This window comes from Hyperolius riggenbachi, chromosome 9 (assembly GCF_040937935.1).
Source record: "Hyperolius riggenbachi isolate aHypRig1 chromosome 9, aHypRig1.pri, whole genome shotgun sequence".
Classification (NCBI taxonomy): Eukaryota; Metazoa; Chordata; class Amphibia; order Anura; family Hyperoliidae; genus Hyperolius; species Hyperolius riggenbachi.
In genome coordinates, this window is record NC_090654.1 from 98,451,892 (window position 1) to 98,474,238 (window position 22,347).

General features: G+C 44.6%; 1 protein-coding gene and 1 long non-coding RNA gene across 3 annotated transcripts in view; one reads left to right on the plus strand and one right to left on the minus strand.

The window, feature by feature from the left end:
• Positions 1 to 14,203, plus strand: part of GOLPH3L (golgi phosphoprotein 3 like) — a 102,576-nt gene extending 88,373 nt beyond the window's left edge. For both annotated transcript variants that reach the window (XM_068253252.1, XM_068253253.1), the window contains exons 4-5: positions 11,632 to 11,746; positions 13,414 to 14,203. In XM_068253252.1, coding sequence (XP_068109353.1) covers positions 11,632 to 11,746; positions 13,414 to 13,841 — 543 coding nt within the window. In that variant the 3' untranslated portion in view covers positions 13,842 to 14,203. The remainder of the gene's footprint in view (positions 1 to 11,631; positions 11,747 to 13,413) is intronic.
• Positions 82 to 22,347, minus strand: part of LOC137532587 (uncharacterized) — a 94,156-nt gene continuing 71,890 nt past the window's right edge. The window contains exons 2-3 of the long non-coding RNA XR_011023957.1: positions 16,267 to 16,431; positions 82 to 167 (exon numbers count right to left, since the gene is read on the minus strand). This is a non-coding gene — a long non-coding RNA (uncharacterized lncRNA). The remainder of the gene's footprint in view (positions 168 to 16,266; positions 16,432 to 22,347) is intronic.

Here is a 22,347-nt window from a genome sequence, read left to right on the forward strand (position 1 = left end):
TCACATCCAACACCGCCGCGCGCTCAGTATGCTGGGGATTCACTTCCGTGGTCCATCTCGCTGTCTCCACGCCACTCCGTGTACACACTAGTTCCGCTTCCGCATCAGGCTCCACCCTATCGATTTTGTCACTCAGTGACTCATCAGGGGACAGCGGGACTAGCCTGCTGGAATACGTGAGTGCAATTGGATGTTTTAATAAATATTTTTTAAGCGGTATTATACTATGTGGAGTTTTCTTTGAGGTGGTATAACAAAGAAGAGTTCTCCTTGGGAGAAAACCTCTTGGAAATATTTAATTCTAAGGTGTAAGAGGAGGTGAACTGGTGTTTAAATTTCCTGTGTATTTAACTGTGAGCGCTGACCTCTTGTGGATGATGTCCTTTAATAAGTGCCTAAAGGCCAGTACACACGGCTAGATGGATGTCTGATTAGGATTTGATCCCTTGGGCGGCATTGGGCAGAGGCTGTTACAGATTCGTAGTTGGCTTGCAGGCTAAAACGTTCTGTTGCAACGCTGGGTGGAGTGGGGGTGATGGAACAGCACAGGTGCAACGTCATGCAGTGGGCAGGGCGGGCACAGAGAACAAAGCTATCTGCCATTGCTTGGGTGCATGGATCTGCCGGGCAGATCGATGTCCAGGCAGCTGTCAAGGGCTGCTGTACACATGCTGTATCGGTAGAGGTGGTGGTTGTCGGCAGAGGCTGACCATTTTAAACTAGTGAGTGTATAAGCCTTCGGACACCTTAAGTGAGGATATGGAGGCTGCCATATTTACTTCCTTTTAAGCAATACCAGTTGTCTGGCTATCCTGCTGATCCTCTGCCTCTAATACTTTTAGTCATAGACCCTGAACAAACATGCAGCGGATCAGGTGTTTCTGACTTTGTCAGATCTGACAAGATTAGCTACATGCTTGTTTCTTTTGTTATTCAGACACTACTGAAGCCAAATAGACCAGCAGGATTCCAGGCAACTGGTATTGCTTAAAGAGGAGCTGTTAGGTATAGGGTCTCAGAGAAAATAAACACATATATCAGTAGCTAAAGATTGGCTGTACTTACATTACATATGCATTTCACTGTCCACGTTTGGATTTCACAGATTTTGTATATAGTATATGCAGAGATAGATGCTCCTGACAGCTCATGGCAGGCTCCATGTTTGTGAAGCCAAATGTGTCGTCATGTCCTGCCTGCTTCTGATCACAGATAAGCTCGTTCTTGAACAACACGGTGTGCAGTGAATATTAATGAGCCATGTGGCCACGGCCGGCCTTTGGCCTGTGCGACCGGAGCGATCGCACAGGGCGCCGGGCCGCTGGCTTCCAGGGGGGCGCCGCGCTCCTGCCGCATATTTTTATTTTGTGCTGCGGCGGCTGCGGGCTCCGGCTTCTTCGATTATGTTCCCCTCTGGCTCCGCCCCCTGGTGCCGCGCTGGGGTTGATGGGGGCGAAGACCATGCGGCGCTGCCTCTTGGAGTCAGTGTGAGACTCCACCCAGCTCCCGGCCCCGTGATAGAATGGATGGAGCCAGGGGCGCTGAAGCGCGCAGCAGCATGTATGCCAGCCGCCCTGCCCTGCCCTGCCGTGTGACTGTGTCCTCTCCTCTGTGAGAGACCACCTGGCCATCTTCTCCTCTCAGCATGCACTCTCTCGTGCACTCACCAAGTAAGGCTCTCCTTGATCCCATCCCTAACCCGGCTACCTACACTGTACTAGTATAAGGAGAAGGTGGGGTGGGGGGTTTGGTAAGGGGGAATTTGCTGCCTAACTAAGAGGGGAACTAGTAGTAGCCTAAGCTTACATATACACACTATGGAGGGATATATATATATATATATATATATATATATATATATATATATATATATATATATATATATATATATATATATATATATATATATATATATATATATATATATATATATATATATATTACACAAACACACTAAAGGGGGGATCTGCCTACAATAAACACCAAGGTGGGGGATAGGCTACTAGTCTTGTAGGCAGATCCCCCCTTTAATATATATATATATATATATATATATATATATATATATTTCCCCCTTAGTGTATATAGGTTACTAGTCTTGTATATGTAGTAGTCAGATCCCCCTTTAGTGTATATATAGGCAGATCCCGCCCTTAGTGTATATATTATATATACACTAAGGGGGGATCTGCCTAATATATACACTAAAGGGGGGGGATCTGCCTAGATACACTAAAGTGAATCTTGCACATGGGTGTGTGTGTGCGCGCGCAAAGAGGATGAATGGGGGGGGGGGGGCACCAAAATCTGGTTACGCTCAGGGCGCTGTGAAACCTAAGGCCGGCCCTGCATGTGGCTAGGAACAATAGCTGACTCCTGCAGTGTAGTCTGCCCGAGATTTATCAGTGCTTCGCGCTGGACTGATTAGAAGCTCCTGTACCAGCAGCCGAGGGGAGGGCCCCAGAATGCTTTGCAGTTTAGCTGCGGCTTGCGTCTTTATGGGTCTATAACAGACTTTAAGATAAGCACACATCAAAGGTAACTGAAATGTTTATCTTCACTAATGGCTTTTGAGCTTCCTTCTAAACTGTTTAACACAGGAGAATAGAGGTTTAAATTAGCTTCTGCAGCCTGACAGTTACTCTTTAAAAGGAAATAAACATGGCAGCCTCCATTAACTTCTCGCTTCGGCTTCTCTTTAAATCTGTAGGCATGGCGCTAAGACCTTACCACTGGGGATGATCAAAGATATGCAAATTCTTCTGAGTTGATGCAAAGTTATGCACATTTTTTTATGCAACAATATGCAGTTTAAAAATTGACCAATCCATTTAAACCTGGGTTTAAATTGACTGGTCCATTTTCAAACTGAATTTATTTGCATAAAAAAATAGCATAATTTCAGAAGCATTTGCATCTCATTGATCATCCCCACTTACCACTAGTAATCCACAGCAAAACTCCCTTGAAACTACCAGGCTATTTACTAAAGGGAAAGGGTTTGCAAAGTATAACAGGGCCTTGTGGTTCCACCGCAGCTGAACAGCCTCAGGTTGCCTAGTTCTGCTCACATGGTCCCATATGCAATTCACTTTTTCTCCTGATTTTTTTCCCAGGAGAAAATTTTTAATCTTCGATTTATAATAACTTATTAGCACTCTGCAATTGAAAAAGTACCAGAATGTAGGTGACAAAAGTGCTATCAAAATTATTTTGAGTATTCGTTTGCTTGCTGATGGTTTAACCACTTGACGACCGCCCCCAGCCGATGGGCGGCGGCAAAGACCGGTCCCAAACGACCGCAATACGCCCATCGGCGGGGGCGGCTGCGGGAGTGGCTATGCGGCGATCGCGTCATTCGTGACGCGATCAGCCGCCGGGGACTGGCTCCGCCCCCCGTTCGCCGTAACCCGCCGGCCGTTCGGAAGCGCCGGCGGGTTACTGGCATCCGGATCGCCGCTGCAACAGTGTATAATAGGCTTTGTAATGTATACAAAGCCTATTATACTGGCTGCCTCCTGCCCTGGTGGTCCCAGTGTCCGAGGGACCACCAGGGCAGGCTGCAGCCACCCTAGTCTGCACCCAAGCACACTGATTTCCCCCCCCCTGCCCCCTGATCGCCCACAGCACCCCTCAGACCCCCCCCTGCTCACCCCCCAGACCACTGTTTGCACCCAGTCACCCCCCTAATCACCCATCAATCACTCCCTGTCACTATCTGTCAACGCTATTTTTTTTTTAAGTCCCTAATCTGCCCCCTACTCCCTCCTGATCACCCCCCCACCCCTCAGATTCTCCCCAGACCCCCCCCCAGACCCCCCCCCCCCCCCCGTGTACTGTATGCATCTATCCCCCCTGATCACCTGTCAATCACCTGTCAATCACCTGTCAATCACCCGTCAATCACCCCCTGTCACTGCCACCCATCAATCAGCCCCTGATCTGCCCCTTGCGGGCAATCTGATCACCCCCCCACACCAATAGATCGCCCGCAGATCCGACATCAGATCACCTCCCAAATCCATTGTTTACATCTATTCTCTCCTCTAAACACCCACTAATTACCCATCAATCACCCCCTATCACCACCTGTCACTGTTACCCATCAGATTAGACCCTAATCTGCCCCTTGCGGGCACCCAATCACCTGCCCACACGCTCAGATTGCCCTCAGACCCCCCCCCCCCCCTTATCAATTCGCCCGTGCAATATTTACATCTGTTCTCCCCTGTAATAACCCACTGATTACCTGTCAATCACCCATCAATCACCCCCTGTCACTGCCACCCATCAATCACCCCCTGTCACTGCCACCCATCAATCAGCCCCTGACCTGCCCCTTGCGGGCAATCTGATCACCCACCCACACCAATAGATCGCCCGCAGATCCGACATCAGATCACCTCCCAAATCCATTGTTTACATCTATTCTCTCCTCTAAACACCCACTAATTACCCATCAATCACCCCCTATCACCACCTGTCACTGTTACCCATCAGATTAGACCCTAATCTGCCCCTTGCGGGCACCCAATCACCTGCCCACACGCTCAGATTGCCCTCAGACCCCCCCCCCTTATCAATTCTCCCGTGCAATATTTACATCTGTTCTCCCCTGTAATAACCCACTGATTACCTGTCAATCACCCATCAATCACCCCCTGTCACTGCCACCCATCAATCACCCCCTGTCACTGCCACCCATCAATCAGCCCCTGACCTGCCCCTTGCGGGCAATCTGATCACCCACCCACACCAATAGATCGCCCGCAGATCCGACATCAGATCACCTCCCAAATCCATTGTTTACATCTATTCTCTCCTCTAAACACCCACTAATTACCCATCAATCACCCCCTATCACCACCTGTCACTGTTACCCATCAGATTAGACCCTAATCTGCCCCTTGCGGGCACCCAATCACCTGCCCACACGCTCAGATTGCCCTCAGACCCCCCCCCCTTATCAATTCGCCCGTGCAATATTTACATCTGTTCTCCCCTGTAATAACCCACTGATTACCTGTCAATCACCCATCAATCACCCCCTGTCACTGCCACCCATCAATCACCCCCTGTCACTGCCACCCATCAATCAGCCCCTGACCTGCCCCTTGCGGGCAATCTGATCACCCACCCACACCAATAGATCGCCCGCAGATCCGACATCAGATCACCTCCCAAATCCATTGTTTACATCTATTCTCTCCTCTAAACACCCACTAATTACCCATCAATCACCCCCTATCACCACCTGTCACTGTTACCCATCAGATTAGACCCTAATCTGCCCCTTGCGGGCACCCAATCACCCGCCCACACCTCAGAACGCCCTCAGACCCCAGCCCTGATCACCTCGCCAGTGCATTGCTTGCATCTATTTCCCCCCTCTAATCACACCTTGAGACACCCATCAATCACCTCCTGTCACCCCCTAGCACACCTACCCATCAGATCAGGCCCTAATTTGCCCCGTGTGGGCTCCTGATCACTCGGCCAAACCCTCAGATCCCCCTCAGACCCCCTTCCGATCACCTCCCCAGTGCATTGATTGCATCTATTTTCCCCTCTAACCGCCCCCTGAGACACCCATCAATCACCTCCTGTCACCCCCCTAGCACTCCTATCCATCAGATCAGGCCCAATACATCCTGTCATCTAAGAGGCCACCCTGCTTATGACCGATTCCACAAAATTTGCCCCCTCATAGACCACCTGTCATCAAAATTTGCAGATGCTTATACCCCTGAACAGTCATTTTGAGAAATTTGGTTTCCAGACTACTCACAGTTTTGGGCCCGTAAAATGCCAGGGCAGTATAGGAACCCCACAAGTGACCCCATTTTAGAAAGAAGACACCCCAAGGTATTCTGTTAGGTGTATGATGAGTTCATAGAATATTTTATTTTTTGTCAAAAGTTAGCGGAAATTGGATTGTTATTGTTTTTTTCACAAAGTGTCATTTTTCACTAACTTGTGAGAAAAAATAAAATCTTCTATGAACTCACCATACCCCTAACGGAATACCTTGGGGTGTCTTCTTTCTAAAATGGGGTCACTTGTGGGGTTCCTATACTGCCCTGGCATTTTAGGGGCCCTAAACCGTGAGGAGTAGTCTAGAAAACAAATGCCTCAAAATGACCTGTGAATAGGACGTTGGGCCCCTTAGCGCACCTAGGCTGCAAAAAAGTGTCACACATGTGGTATCGCCATACTCAGGAGAAGTAGTATAATGTGTTTTGTGGTGTATTTTTACACATACCCATGCTGGGTGGGAGAAATCTCTCTGTAAATGGACAATTGTGTGTAAAACAAATAAAAAAATGTGTCATTTACAGAGATATTTCTCCCACCCAGCATGGTTATATGTAAAAATACACCACAAAACACATTATACTACTTCTTCTGAGTACGGCGATACCACATGTGTGACACTTTTTTGCAGCCTAACTGTGCTAAGGGGCCCAAAGTCCAATGAGTACCTTTAGGATTTCACAGGTCATTTTGAGACATTTGGGTTCAAGACTACTCCTCACGGTTTAGGGCCCCTAAAATGCCAGGGCAGTATAGGAACCCCACAAGTGACCCCATTTTAGAAAGAAGACACCCCAAGGTATTCTTTTAGGTGTATGATGAGTTCATAGAAGATTTTATTTTTTGTCACAAGTTAGCGGAAATTGATATGTATTGTTTTTTTTTTCACAAAGTGTCATTTTCCGCTAACTTGTGACAAAAAAAAAATCTTCTATGAACTCACCATACTCCTAACAGAATACCTTGGGGTGTCTTCTTTCTAAAATGGGGTCACTTGTGGGGTTCCTATACTGCCCTGGCATTTTAGGGGCCCTAAACCGTGAGGAGTAGTCTAGAATCCAAATGCCTCAAAATGACCTGTGAATAGGACGTTAGGCCCCTTAGCGCACCTAGGTTGCAAAAAAGTGTCACACATGTGGTATCGCCGTACTCAGAAGAAGTAGTATAATGTGTTTTGGGGTGTATTTTTATACATACCCATGCTGGGTGGGAGAAATCTCTCTGTAAATGGACAATTGTGTGTAAAAAAAATCAAATAATTGTCATTTACAGAGATATTTCTCCCACCCAGCATGGGTATGTGTAAAAATACACCCCAAAACACATTATACTACTTCTCCTGAGTACGGCGGTACCACATGTGTGGCACTTTTTTGCACCCTAAGTGCGCTAAGGGGCCCAAAGTCCAATGAGTACCTTTAGGATTTCACAGGTCATTTTGCCACATTTGGTTTCAAGACTACTCCTCACGGTTTAGGGCCCCTAAAATGCCAGGGCAGTATAGGAACCCCACAAATGACTCCATTTTAGAAAGAAGACAGCCCAAGGTATTCCGTTAGGAGAATGGCGAGTTCATAGAAGATTTTATTTTTTGTCACAAGTTAGCGGAAAATGACACTTTGTGAAAAAAAACAATTAAAATCAATTTCCGCTAACTTGTGACAAAAAAAAAAAATCTTCTATGAACTCACCATACATCTAACGGAATACCTTGGGGTGTCTTCTTTCTAAAATGGGGTAATTTGTGGGGTTCCTATACTGTCCTGGCATTTTAGGGGCCCTAAACCGTGAGGAGTAGTCTTGAAACGAAATTTCTCAAAATGACCTGTGAAATCCTAAAGGTACTCATTGGACTTTGGGCCCCTTAGCGCAGTTAGGGTGCAAAAAAGTGCCACACATGTGGTATCGCCGTACTCAGGAGAAGTAGTATAATGTGTTTTGGGGTGTATTTTTCCACATACCCATGCTGAGTGGGAGAAATATCTCTATAAATAGACAATTGTGTGTAAAAAAAATAAAAAATTTGTCATTTACAGAGATATTTCTCCCACCCAGCATGGGTATGTGTAAAAATACACCCCAAAACACATTATACTACTTTTCCTGAGTACGGCAATACCACATGTGTGGCACTTTTTTGCGGCCTAACTGCGCTAAGGGGCCCAAAGTCCAATGAGCATCTTTAGGCTTTACAGGGGTGCTTACAATTTAGCACCCCCCAAATGCCAGGACAGTAAACACACCCCACAAATGACCCCATTCTGGAAAGTAGACACTTCAAGGTATTCAGAGAGGAGCATAGTGAGTCCGTGGCAGATTTCATTTTTTTTTGTCGCAAGTTAGAAGAAATGGAAACTTTTTTTTTTTTTTTTTTTTTTGTCACAAACTGTCATTTTCCGCTAACTTGTGACAAAAAATAAAATCTTCTATGAACTCACCATGCCTCTCACTGAATACTTTGGGATGTCTTCTTTCCAAAATGGGGTCATTTGGGGGGTATTTGTACTATCCTGGAATTTTAGCCCCTCATGAAACATGACAGGTGCGCAGAAAAGTCAGAGATGCTTGAAAATGGGAAAATTCACTTTTGGCACCATAGTTTGTAAACGCTATAACTTTTACCCAATCCAATAAATATACACTGAATGTTTTTTTTTTTATCAAAGACATGTAGCAGAATAACTTTCGCGCTCAAATGTATAGGAAATTTTACTTTATTTGAAAAATGTCAGCACAGAAAGTTAAAAAAGTCATTTTTTTGACAAAATTCATGTCTTTTTTGATGAATATAATAAAAAGTAAAACTCGCAGCAGCAATCAAATAGCATCAAAAGAAAGCTGTATTAGTGACAAGAAAAGGAGGTAAAATTCATTTAGGTGGTAGGTTGTATGACCGAGCAATAAACCGTGAAAGCTGCAGTGGTCTGAATGGAGAAAAAGGCTCTGGTCCTTAAGGGGCGAAAAGACTGTGGTCCCGAAGTGGTTAAAAGGCATTTTATTGAGAAGTTTGAAAATTTCACCTAGGAGAAAACTCAGGTGAAAACGTGAATTGCATATGGCCCATGGTGTCACTTGGTGGCAGTGTTGTAACTTTTGACCTATAGGGAAGAGCTGAGCTCTCGGGTAATACTGAGGTGTGTTGCAATGACGTCAGTCCAGGTATTTAGCCATGTTTGCCATACTGTTTAAAGGCATGCAGACCACAATTACACCCAACCTTTTGTTAGCAAGCTATGTAATTTGTTTTCCTTTTACAATAAAGGTCAGTGAAGTGGTTAACTGCTAATCAGTAGAGTGCGTGTGCATGCATAGAAAGTGCTGGAAGTTAAATACCTTTGTTCAGTGGCATTCTCTTCTTCGTGTATAGTTGGGTTGAAAAGACAGTGGGCCCAATTCGCTTTTTCTCTTAAAGGAGAACTGTAGTGAGAGGTATATGGAGGCTGCCATATTTATTTCCTTTTAAGCAATACCAGTTGCCTGGCTATCCTGATGACCCTCTGCCTCTAATACTTTTAGCCATAGACCCTGAACAAGCATGCAGCAGATTAGGGGTTTCTGACATTATTGTCAGATCTGACAAGATTAGCTGCATGCATGTTTCTGGTGTGATTCACACTACTGCAGGCAAATGGACCAGCAGGGCTGCCAGGCAACTGGTATTGTTTAAAAGAAAATCAATATGGCAGCCTCCATATACCTCTCACTACAGTTCTCCTTTAAGTTTTTTCCTAGGTGCTAGTTTAACATTTTAAAATGTTATCAATAAAATGACTTTTTAGCCACCAGCAAGCAAGAAAATACTCAGAATGATTTTGACCGTGCCTTTTCACCTACACTACTTTTTGGTACTTTTTTCAGTTGCAGAGTGTGAAAAGCTATTTTAAACATAAGATGAAAATGTATCTCCTAGGAGAAAACTTAGATGAAAATGTGAATCGGATAAGGGCCATTGCCCATAGAGTTCAACTAGTGAATATGGTACAACATTGTCCTGCACCCTCAGATATCCATACTGATCCAGAGGAAGGCTTAAGTTAAAACCCTTATAAGGCTTGGGCTAATTAGCCTTAAGTGGACCTGAACTCTTGCACAGGACAGAATGCAAACATAAAAATATACCTTATATGTATTTAGAGAGTTTGGCCTGTTAAATTCCCCTCATTTGTGTCTAATCACAAGTTGTAATTTGATCTCTGCCCTGTCACTTGACTGCCACGACAGAGATGGCAGATAAGCTCATTTGAAAGCACAGGCTCTTAACAATAGGTCTGCTTCCATGAATCAGCCATAAACCTGGTTCAGATTGTCTATGAAAAATGTGTACCTGCACATCACTCTTACATGTACCCACAGTCACATTGCCTGATAGATATTCTTTGTTCCTGTTTGTACCTTCTACAAGTAATCTTACCAAGGACTAGTTTTAGGCCTTGTTCACATCTCTGCAGCACAGATGGTCGTGCGATCGGAAAGCAACGCGTACGATCCTATGCCATATGCGCTGCTACCCGCTGCACTGCTAATCTCATCCATTGATAGTGAATGGGTCAGTTCTGTGCTTGCGGGCAGAATACATGCAGCAGTACGCAAGCACATCGTACTGCTGCCCAGTGCATTTGATGTGAACGGCAGAAGGGCTGTCTATACCCTTCTGCTGTTCTTGCACGTTACCATGTCATACGCGCTTTCAAATGAGCACGGAAGCGTGTATGATGTGATCGAGGGCTAAGTCTATATTGCAGGCAGAAGATCAGCTGGATAGCCAGGTAACTGGTATTGTATAGAGAGACTCTGAAGCCTAGAAAAAAAACAGGTTTTTACTTTAAAAACCTGTTTAACATAATTGCCCCACCTAAAACGCTACATCCCCGCAGATGAAAACTCCATAAATCACCTCAAACTCCCTGGGCAAAAATCCACGGCTTTCCTGGTCGCGGATTTTGCTGCCCGCAGTGCCCGGGGAGGCAGAGCTTTGGGCTGTAGCTCTGCCTCCATGCGCGTCAATCCACGCGTATCTCTGCCTCTCCCCGCCCCTCTCAGTGAAGGAAGGCGGGCGGAGGCGGTGATCAGCGCCGATTGACTGGAGTAGAGGCAGAGCTACAGCCCAAAGCTCTGCCTGCAAGGAAGGAGCCCCTCAATGTGCCCCAGGGAGTTTGGGGTGATTTATGGAGTTTTCACCCGCGGGGATGTGGTGTTTCAGGTAGGGCAATTATATTAAACAGGTTTTTAAAGTAAAAATCTGTGTTTTTTTGGTAGGCTTCAGAGTCTCTTTAAAAGGGAATAAAATACGGCAGCCTCCATATCCCTCTGTTCAGTACTTTTAAAATTCCTAAGCGTTGGCAGTTAAGAGAGCATTTTATGTTACATACTTTAAATCAACATGCAAATTAGGAGTCGGTGGAATACTAACCTGAGGAGTCGGAGGATTTTTGTACCTGACTCCACAGCCCTGACTGCCAAGGAGGTTAATAAGGAGCAAAAGTACTCCGTGGGTAAAAAATGTAAAGCACTTGACTGCTATTAAAAGCAGTCAGGAGGAGTACCTGCATGATTATAAACCTCCAGTGTCTATTTTCATCAGCTTACATTAAAAGGTACTCTGAGATAACCACCACAAAGATTGGTTCAGTTGTCTAGGTGGGTCAGTATGATGAGGTTGTGCAGTATACAGAGTACAACAAGAGATAATCCGATCCACCTGATTATTTAGCCCATTCATATTTTGTGTTCCATATCCGAGCACTGCGGACTGTATATATAACAGTGATCTCTAAGTGTGGCTTTCATTTTATCAATCTATTTCTATTCCATTCACAGGTTCTGTTGAAGAGTGAGGCCCCAACAGGTGATGTTCTATTGGATGAAACTCTGAAGCACATCAAAGCCACAGAACCTGCAGAAACTGTACAGAGCTGGATAGAGTTGCTCACTGGTAATGTCTGGTGACTGATTTCTGATACTACTTCCTCATATCTGTATGACTTAATTGGGAACTTATAGTTCCTGTCATAGAAAGAATTTAATATGGGCAAACTGTTCTTTATTTTAGGAGCGTTAGAGTTGACCTCCTTTTCCTGCTGTGACTGTTAATCCTGTATGTGTTTTTTTTTTTTTACCCACGGTCCTTTCTTTTTAGAGTGGTGGTGGTGTGCTTTCAGCTGGTACCATATGGCTGTGTGCAAGGTCAAGACACATGTCCTTTTAGGAGCTATATTGAGGGTGTGCTACAACTATTGACAAACGCCCTGAAATCCTGCAAATTCAGAAAAAATGTGTACCAATGCCAGCCCCAGGTCATAAGGATTCATAAGAAGTACACAATCTGACATCTCCATGGAATATTCTGGATAGTAGTGCACTTTAAGGCCTATAGCCTTATCACTGGGTACCACCAGTAATTTGAAGAAATAGTCCCCATCCCCCATGGTCTGCTATAATTTTAGCGGTAACTGCTACAAAAGTTATTTTGAAGTATCCCAAGGATCAGTATATCCCCAAAACCTTGCCATTTTAAATTGGCCCTGTGGAACATACATGTCAAACTTTGGTCCACAGACCCATCAAATTTGGCCCCCAAGTGGTTTCCACACTTTGTACAATGTTTGGCCCACATTAGGTATATTGGGGGTGAAGCCTTCGATCACCAAATAAGCCATATGGGAAGGAGGGGGGGCACTAGACATCAAGGAACTGTATAGGGCAGCGCTGGGAAAACTATGGCCCACATACGCTGTACATCCGGCCAGCCGATTCCTCTCCTTCCCCTTATTACGCTGGCAACGTCATGACAGTGAGTCATGTGATGCCCTGTTGCCATTGAGATGACACGCTGGAATAGGCAAGTAAGGTGAGTTTTAAGTCCCCCTGTTACCGCCTGATTGCGACTCTGCAAGGAGGGAGGGAGGGAGTGGAGAAATTTTAAGGAATATGGCCTGTGGTTCGCAGCATGCGACCTGGGCCGCACAAAGTTTGCCCAGCCCTGGTATAGGGGTTTGTGGGGGTACCACTAGGGAACTGTTAAGGATTGGGTAAGGGACTGATAGACACCAGGAAAATGTATGGGGGGGGGCACTAGATACTAGTGAACTGTATAGGGGATAGAGAGGGAGGCCATTAGACATCGGGAAACTTTGAGGGAGGAGGCCACTAGACACTAAGGTTGGCCTGCAACTTGGTCCCAGTGTTCAATTTTGACCCACTTTGTATTTGAGTTTAACACCCCTGCTGCAGAGAGGGATGTGAAGGCTTGGTGTGTAATTCAGACAACACTGGACCCAAATAGTCAATAGGAGAGCCAGGCAATGGCGCTGTTTAAAAGATAATAAATATGGTAACCTCCTTCATAATCTTTCCACTAAAGGTTCACTTTATCTTCACACAGTGAGTTCAAAATGACCCCGCAGTGAACTTTGGTAGTATAAAGTATATGAGTTTACCTAGTGAAAACTGTATGACAATTTTTTTTGTTCCAGAACTTGCAGAGGTCATCTCGTCCTTAAATGAGGGCCACAATATTTGATTAGTCTGATGGTATTTTTTTTAAATTTGACAAATTTGTCTTTTGAAACATCAAGACGTTTTCTTTCTTGTTCTTTTCAGGTGAGACTTGGAATCCATTCAAGCTTCAGTTTCAGCTTCGCAATGTTCGTGAACGCATAGCCAAGAGCTTGGTGGAGAAAGGAATTCTGACCACAGAGAAGCAGAACTTCTTGCTGTTTGACATGACCACCCACCCTGTCACCAACACCACCGAGAAGCAGAGGCTGGTGAAGAAACTGCAAGAATGTGTACTAGAAAAATGGGTTAATGACCCACATCGCATGGACAAAAGGACACTGGCATTGCTGATACTGGCCCATGCATCTGATGTCCTGGAGAATGCCTTTTCTTCTCTACCCGATGACAGATATGATGTGGCCATGAACCGATCCAAAGACCTCCTAGATCTGGATCCTGATGTTGAAGCCTCCAAAACCAATGCAGTGGAAATGACCTGGGCTGTATTGTCCGCTTTCAATAAATCTTAAGAGACATGGACAAAAGTATATAGACACAGAAAAAAAATCACCCAAATGATTCTCCTATACAGCAGGCAGGTTATGAGGAGGAACAGAAGGCAAGGACTTTGTTACTTTTTGAATTTCCAATCTCCAAATTTGAAACCTAACATCCACTTCTTTCCCCTTGAGCCTCCAGGCTTCAACAATGAGTATGACCAATAAATGTTTTGCAGAAGATAGACTTTGAGGCACCTTTCTTGAAGATATGTTTTCATTAACGCACGCTCTCGTCTGGCTGGGTTTCACAGACATTATATTGGATCATCTCTTCTAGTTGATATTCTTGTTTTCCTGGGTTGATATAAATAAAACCATTCCAGTGATCAGTCTTGGTGCAAGTGGAACCATGGAGTCATTCTAGAAGTGGCAAGGACAAATGACCCACATTGCTTTGGGGTTTTTTTGCACTGCAATGAATGTGCACACCTAAATCCAACTAGTACAAAGTCGTGTTATTGCCTGTTTGTATTCTTCCTGTACACATTTTCCGTTTAGTCACTAATTACGTTTTGAGTCTGATGATCCAGCTGAGCTACAACAGCTTTTGTGTGGGTTGAAATTGGGCAGCGACTGATTTGCTTGTAAAGAATTTTTAAGGTTTGTTTTTAGGCCAGAAAATGGCATCTTTGTTTTTTTTTTTGTTTTTTTTTTTGATCATGTTCATTTTTGCAGAGCTTTACAAATGGTGTACAGTATGAGAAACCTCCTTTGAAAAGGCCCAAGTGGATTTAGGAGAAAAAAAATATTTTTGCATTTGAATAGAGGAGATTTAGAAGTCCACCTCTGAGGCAAGGCAGTTTTGCGTACAATATTAAACAGATGACTATTTTTTGGTGTGAGAGGTGTACCTTGATGTATGCATATCTGTTCATCTTTGTGTTGATCTTTGAAATGTATGTTGGTGTACATGTGCAGTTTAAGAAGGCACCTGCAGTGTTTGTAACGGTCATTTTGTTTAAAGGTAATCATTTGATTCCTTTGAACCAAATCCTTTAAGGCGCAGGTGTCAAAATTAAGGCCCATGGGCCAAATGTGACTCTCCTTGTCATTTTATGCGGTCCTGAGAGCTTAAAATGTCCATCACTGTAAGCAGTAAAAGGACAGCATACTGCCTTCACATCCAGATGAGCACACCAGTGACAGGGTTTCTGACACCAGTGACAGTGTCTCTGACTAAAACACTGTGTCAGTACGAGCCGGGATGCAGCAACAACGCATAGAAAATTAGAATGGAGCCCTCTCTTTGGAACCAAACTCCACGCCCCCCCCCCCCCCCCCTTCCCAGTGGTTGATAAAACCACCACACCTTCCCAGCTAGCACATAGAGTAGCATAGTGGAATATTCACCTGCTCCAGCAATGCATTGTCTCGTCTGCTCTTCCTGGCAGTCACACATTCTGTGCTAACATAGCTCCTTCTCCCAATTACATGACATGCCTCAGGAGCCAGAGGTATGCAACATAGTGTGTGGCTGTCAGGAAGTTCAGAAAAGACCCAAAGCAGCACTGGAGCAGGCAAATATTAAACTGATCCACCTGGCTACTCTGCAGAAGGGGGAGGAGAGGACGCCTCATGGCCGCTATAGACATGCCACTTAGACTGTTCGATAAATGCTTAATTTAAAATAGCTAAGACTTAAGGTGTTTTTTTTCGATTAGATAATTTAGTTCGATTATTCTGTTAGATCGAATATAAAGATGTTTCCAGCAGGTCCGTTCTGGTTTTTCTCGAAAAAACGGGATAATTGTTCGAATTTCTTGATCGGAAAAAAAATTATTTTCAACTTTCATTCGATTCGACCATTTAGGTCGAATAAACGGGATAATTGAACGTTTTTATTGTACCATGTATGGCCACCATAAGACTGTTTTACATTTTGAAGTAATTGAGTTTGACACCTCTGCTTTAAAGGTACACTGAGCAGAATCCATGGGTATGCATATGGTGGCTGCTATAAATGACATTGAAAGAAGCGACACTGAGCCAAAGTTGCACTGTCCTCTGGAACAGGAAGCCTGCGCGTCGTGTCTGCGCAGGCTTCCTGGCTTCTCCATCCATCCTGGCTTCTCCGCTCATGAACCGCTTGAGAGGGAAGAAACCAGGAAGCATGCACAGACGACACACAGGTTTCCTGTTCCAGAGGACAGCATGACTTTAGTTCCGAGTCGCATCTTTCAATGTAACTTTTAGTGGCCACCTGGGCAGCAGAAGCGCTTACTAAAGGGGCTGGTGAGGGATCCCGCTTTACTAAATAGCTGTGGGTATGCTTATATGCATACCCACAGCTTCCGCTCAGTCTCTTTAAAGGATTGTCAGAAATGTGCTAAAAATGTATGGCAGACATTCAAGCTGTGATAGAACCATTGCAATGCTCAAATTCAAGCTTGGTGACCTGGACTCGAGAAGGTGGCATCTTAGGAGTAAAGTCTTCTCTGCTTTTGTTTCTATCGGAGTGATAGTTTTAGAAGCCAGCCGTTAAATTGTCATTGAGAAGCCTGCTGACTCGTGGAGGTCCTGCTCTGTAGCTGCAGTCTTCTACTCTTATTATATCAAAGTCCTTAAGAAAAAAAGAAAAAAAAAAGTCAAAATACAAAGTTTAGTAAAATAAGCCATAAAAATGTTGGTTGCTGTTGACTGTATATTTCAGTGTAGTGTCTGGTACAAAATGTAATTATTTTCCCTGTTTGCAATACAGGGATTCATTTATATGTTTTAGGTCTATGCTAGCTAGTACAGATTGTGGGATATGAGTCTAACCTGAAATAGAAGTAAGAAGAAATGAAAAATAATTATACTCAGTATACATGTATTAAATCAGTTTGCCTCCTGATGAATGCTCTTTTAACACATGAATTTTGATTCCTGCAATGAAATGAGTCCCCGACTTCCAGTTACTGTATATACTCACGTATAAGCCTAATTTTTCAGCAATGTGCCAAAAAGTTACCCTCTCTGCTTATATGCCAGTCAGTGGAGCAGAACGAATGGTGGAGCAGGTTTTGTTACTGGCAGAGGAGTTTAAGGATTGTGCACTAGTGATCCTGCTCTTAACAGCTGGCTCCCTGCTGTGTCCGTGGCCCCCAATTGCCTGCAACATGATATGCAGAGTGCACTGCTCAAGACTTCCTGTGTCCCCTGGCTTGTGGAGCGGAGCGTGCAAGCAACAGGTCAGCGGTGCAATGATCGGGTGTTCTTCCTTTGTGGCAATCGCTGTCTCTCATATCTGTGACAGCATCTAGTGGCGTCTAAAGACACAGCTGTATCAGCCTTGGGGTACATCTGGCTATGGGGAGGGGTGCTAACTTGTCCTGGGGGCACATCTGGCTTCTGTGGAGGGGGCTATACTGGGTAGAGGGCTTATATGCGAGTCAATCACTTTTTCCTGGTTTCTGTGGGAAAAGTGGGTACCTCGGCTTATATGCGGGTCGGCTTATAAGAGAGTATATATGGTAAATGCGTTCCATCCACAGCAGGCTGTGGGCCACTTCAAATATCTGTCATATAGCTGTGATCTATATTACTCTCTCATCACCACTGTCTGCTGGAACATTTCTGTTCCTTAGTGTATCCCTTGTTTCCTGGACACTGATCAGACTTAATAACAGATCACAGATATGTACGTACAGTACAACCTTTACACGGAACCAGGAAGTGGTGGAGGTTTTGCGAAGAGAGGCATAGAGAAGTTGGTAGAGCACATAGACACTAGTTTATAATGTGCACAGTATGTAAAATGTATGGAAACAATATGTAGTTAAAGGGAACCTAAACTGAGAAGGATATAGATTTTTCCTTTTAAAATACCAGTTGCCTGGCTTTCCTTCTGATCCTGTGTCTTTAATGCTTTCAGCCACAGCCCCTGAACAAGCATGCAGGTCAGGTGCTCTGACTGAAGTCAGACTGGATTAGCTGCATGCTTGTTTCAGGTCTGATTCAGCCACTACTGCAGCCAAAGAGATCAGCAGGACTGCCAGGCAACTGGTATTGTTTAAAAGAAAAGAACCATATCCCTCTCAGTTTAGGTTCCCTTTAAGGAGGGTTGCAGGTCTCTCGGGGAGCAGCCTGTAATGCATTCATTGTATTGTTGCTCAGAGAGTAATCTGCGTCTGATTTAATATTTGTGTTAAGTTGGCATATTCTTTCAATCTTTTGGGGGGACATTTTCTGCCTTTTCTTTCCAGCAACAGTAGAAACCCGTCCCTCCATATGCATAATTTAGAAATTAGAACCTGCACATCTGCCAGGTATAACTTAAGCTAAGTAATCACGGGGGGACAATTGTAGCTGTCGCTGCACACGGGAGCGTGTGCGCGACAGTTCGTCGACAGCTTGTCACCAAGTCCCTCTGCATCCACACTGCAGCAGAGGGATTAGCGATGCGGCGGAAGCTGTCGCCGAGGTTCCTCCCCCCCGCTGGAAGCTCCGTGTGCCGTGTGTGGGTAGCTGTCGCCGTGTGCCGTGTGTGGGGACAGTTCCGGCGAGGTTGCGGCGACGGCTGTAGCCGGCGATTGAACATGTCAATCGCCTGGTGACAGCTCCGACGGGCGACAGTTCGGGGCGCGCGCGTCATACACACGGGCGAACCGTCGCCGCAACACGCGCGTGCCACGTGGTTGCGGCGACGGCCGTACCCCGTGTGTATGAGCCTTTAGTAACCTTCAGCACAAACCCTTTTCAGATTATAGTCAAGCAGGAGAAATCTAACATGAATCCCTCCCACACCCAGCCACTGCACAACCCATAATTAAAACCTTCATTCTAACCTTCCCCCACTCATTCAAAAACTAAGATAAGTAATGGCCTAAGGGCCGGTTCACACAGGCTTCTGCCTGGCTTCCAGGGGTGTCCCGTTCGGTGTCTGGTTCAGGGTCTTTCAGCGGATTCCCGTTGCGATCGTCGTTTTTCGTTCCCGCAGGGGGGGTGCGAAGACCTGGTGGTAATCGACCCTGGATGCCGCGTGTAGCATCCAGGGTCGCCAGGAATGATGGTGAAAATCTGGATCGGAACGCTGCATTCATGCAAACACTGGTAAACGATATACGCCGCCCGATACAAACTCTTCCATTCACTGGGAGCATTTAATGAGAAAGAGTTCTGGGTTCAGGTCCGTTTTAAGTTCTCTTCATTTTGATCGGATGTACTGGGATTACTTGTCCCGGGTTCTCCCGCCCACTTCTGCTCCAGGGCCAGAGCTACACCATTTTGCTAAGGCTAAGGCAGGGTCATTTATCCAGACAGGTTCAAAAGAAACTAGAGCAAATGTTGCACAGAACAACCAGTGAGATCCCTTTTCCAGCTGAAAATTGATTGGTTGCTCTGGCACCTGCCTTAGGCCTGGAACCCACTACAAAACGCTATCGCTAATTGCAATTACTAACGTTTTTAATGAGCGATTTGTAAGCAATTTCATGAGCATTTTCTGGCGATTTTTTTTTTTTTTTTTTTTTTTTTTTTTTTTTTTTTTTGTAGCCATTTTAAAGATAACCTAAAGTCAAAAAATGAGATGAACTCACCTGGGGCTTCCCTCAGCCCCCTGCAGACGATCGGTGCCCTCGTAGCCCCGCTCCGATGGCCCAGGACCCGCCGGCGTACACTTCCGGTTTGGCCGTCACCGGCCGACAGGCATGGGAACGTGAGTGATTGTTCGCGTTCCCAGCCTGTGTATCGCCCCCTATGCTGCTATTGCGGCCAGGAGCGATTGTGTAGCGAATAGCGTTTTTAATTCTGATTGGTCTTTTCAATTTTAATGTTTTATACAGTGTGCAGTAATTTAAAATTGCTAGCAAAATCGCTCTGTGTAGGTTTTGACGAGCGATTACAGCGGCGTTTATATATTTACATTGCAGACACACTAAATCGCTAGCGTTTTGAATCGCTCCCTAAACACTCAAAAAAATCGTTCTAGTGGGTTTCAGCCCTTAGTGTTTTTTTTCACCCGTCTTGATAAGTGAACCCCAGAGTGCCTTCTTGCCTCTTTCTTACCTATATCGTGTTCAGATACTGCATTTCTAAGTAAAGGAAACCTGTAGAGTAGACACAGAGGTCTTACAGCATGCTGAATAGCTTTATGTTGTTAGACTGTAAAGATTTGAATACATACCAAATGGACAGGAAGGGATTGAGGCAGATATAAGGACTGCACTATTATTATTAAAGCACAACCGGCCTTGCTAACTGCATTGCTGATTTTTGTTTTGTTTTCTGTACTGGACAGAATAGAGGTTCTGTAAGTAACACTTGGTCTTTCACTGCCCATCAACACAATTGAAGTGATGCTACGTTTCAACTATGTACCCACCTTTAGATTTTTCATACTTCATGAAAGTTTTGTATGAAAATCTATTTACTAGTGACTTCACTATTGGTTGCCTCCCCTTTGATGATATGCCAAGCTAGATATTAATTGATGGACTGCACAGTCCCTCCCACTCATTCTTTCCCCTCCCCCCTCCACAGAACAGAACATGCTGCTAAGCTCCACCCACTATACAGTGATCATTACTAGACTGTCAGCCAAAATGATCCAGAGTGGTTGTTTTGGGAGACAATGCGTATCTTTAGTCAGATATAATCCTGATCTACCATGGGTGACCTGCCAATAGTTTTAATAAATAATGGTGCTTGGTGTTTTTTTTTTTTTGTTTTTTTTTATTCAACCTCTCCCCTTTCCTTTTTTTTTTTTTTTTTTTTTTATACTCATCTCTACTTTACCACCTATACCTACCTGAGTCCTCACCATCACCTCTGACATAACTGATATACTGGAGGAAGTGTTTAGTGTTTGTCACAATGACGCCTTTGTTTCGAGCCATTATAGCATCAGTAACGTTCTATATATAAATATATATCTATATTTTCATTAACTATTATACATTCTTTTTAATTAGATTTTTTTTATATTTCTGTATGATTGAACACCTTGGAATATGTATTTCTGCATTATTTTTAAATATTCTTTGAAGTGGGACTAGCAATCAATGCACAGCTGTTAAAGTGCATGCTTTACCTATATGCTGTAGAGGTAGCCATCTTGTCAGTGGACCAGTATATATGCTAACAGGCCTACTAAGAAAGAGTAATGCTGAACCTCCTTAAAATGTCTGTTGGTCAAAACAGGAAATCTGATCAGACTGGCATTTTTATGGTGCCGCTCTGAAAATGACAAGTGGCATCAGATTGGTTACTGTGGGCAGCACCTCTGTTTCCCTTAGCAACGCACCTGTTTGTTTTGATTGATCCTCCCAAAAGAAAAAGGCCTCCTCTGCTCTCTTTAGGTTAAGAATGCGCTTTAAATTGTCTAATCAATATACTTTTGGATGATGGAGTGTATAGATGAGAGGTGCAGGACCAAAGTCATATACTTGTTGAGTCTTTTGAATGAAGCATCTTTCAAATAAAACTCTGTATAGTATTTTATATGCGCCATGGCTAAGTGTTTTTTTTTTTTTTTTATTAAATTACCCACAGGAAGCCTTTTTTCCTATACAGGAAGTAACTGATATTGATTGATATATAGCACCATTGTCTTCTGTGGCGCTCTCAATCTATGCCAGGTTCAAATTCTAAACACATGTAATTTGAAGTTTACCGGAAGCAAACGAGTACAAAAATAAATACTTGCCTAAAAAGGGGAAGCCTCTTAATCCTACAGAGGCGCCGTCCTCCGGTCTCTGTCGCCAGGCGTGGTTACCCCCCGAAGATTAGCATCAAGGGCTTTTCGGTTAGTACTCCAGAGCTGCACTTCTCTTCCAGAGCAGCCACGCCTGTGCAGTAAGCTGGAGCTGCGCAGGTGCTGCCATCCTCCTGCCAGAACAGGAGCACGGCCCTGATGTTAAGGAGTGTCCCGGGCAGTAATGGACAGCGTGGGAAGCCTCTGGAGGATCCAGAAGCTTCTCTCTCTCTCTCGTTAGGTACGTCCTGTATTTTATGGACTGTACTTACAGTCCAAATGCAGGGAGTTCCTGTCAATACGAACCTCCAACCCGCCGCAATGTCGGGAACTCCCCTGTACTGTGCCCATGCAGGGGAGGACACGGGAACAAATGGAGGATACAGGGGAATACAAAGGGGCATAGAGGACACAAAAGGTACAAGGGAGAATGAGATACAAAGGGGGCATAATCCACAGATGGATTATATACCTATACCTCACTATACCTGGTTTAGACTGGCATGTGTTTATTCCACCTTGTCTGGAATATGATAGTTTGCAAAGTTGTGCACAAACTATTTTTGCACTAATTTTTTTTTATTACCCGGCTTGCTGGGTTTGTAGTACAGTAACCTACCATCAGTCCCAGGGAAGAGCTGAGAGCACACCACTCAGTGGTTTACTGTGAACATACAGCTGAATTAGCCAACAGGATAGAAAGACAGGCCAGAGCACACTGGCCCATATGCAATTCACTATTTCTCCTTCGTTTTTTCCTAGGTGATGTTTTCACACCTTGTCATAAATTGCCTTTTAAACCAC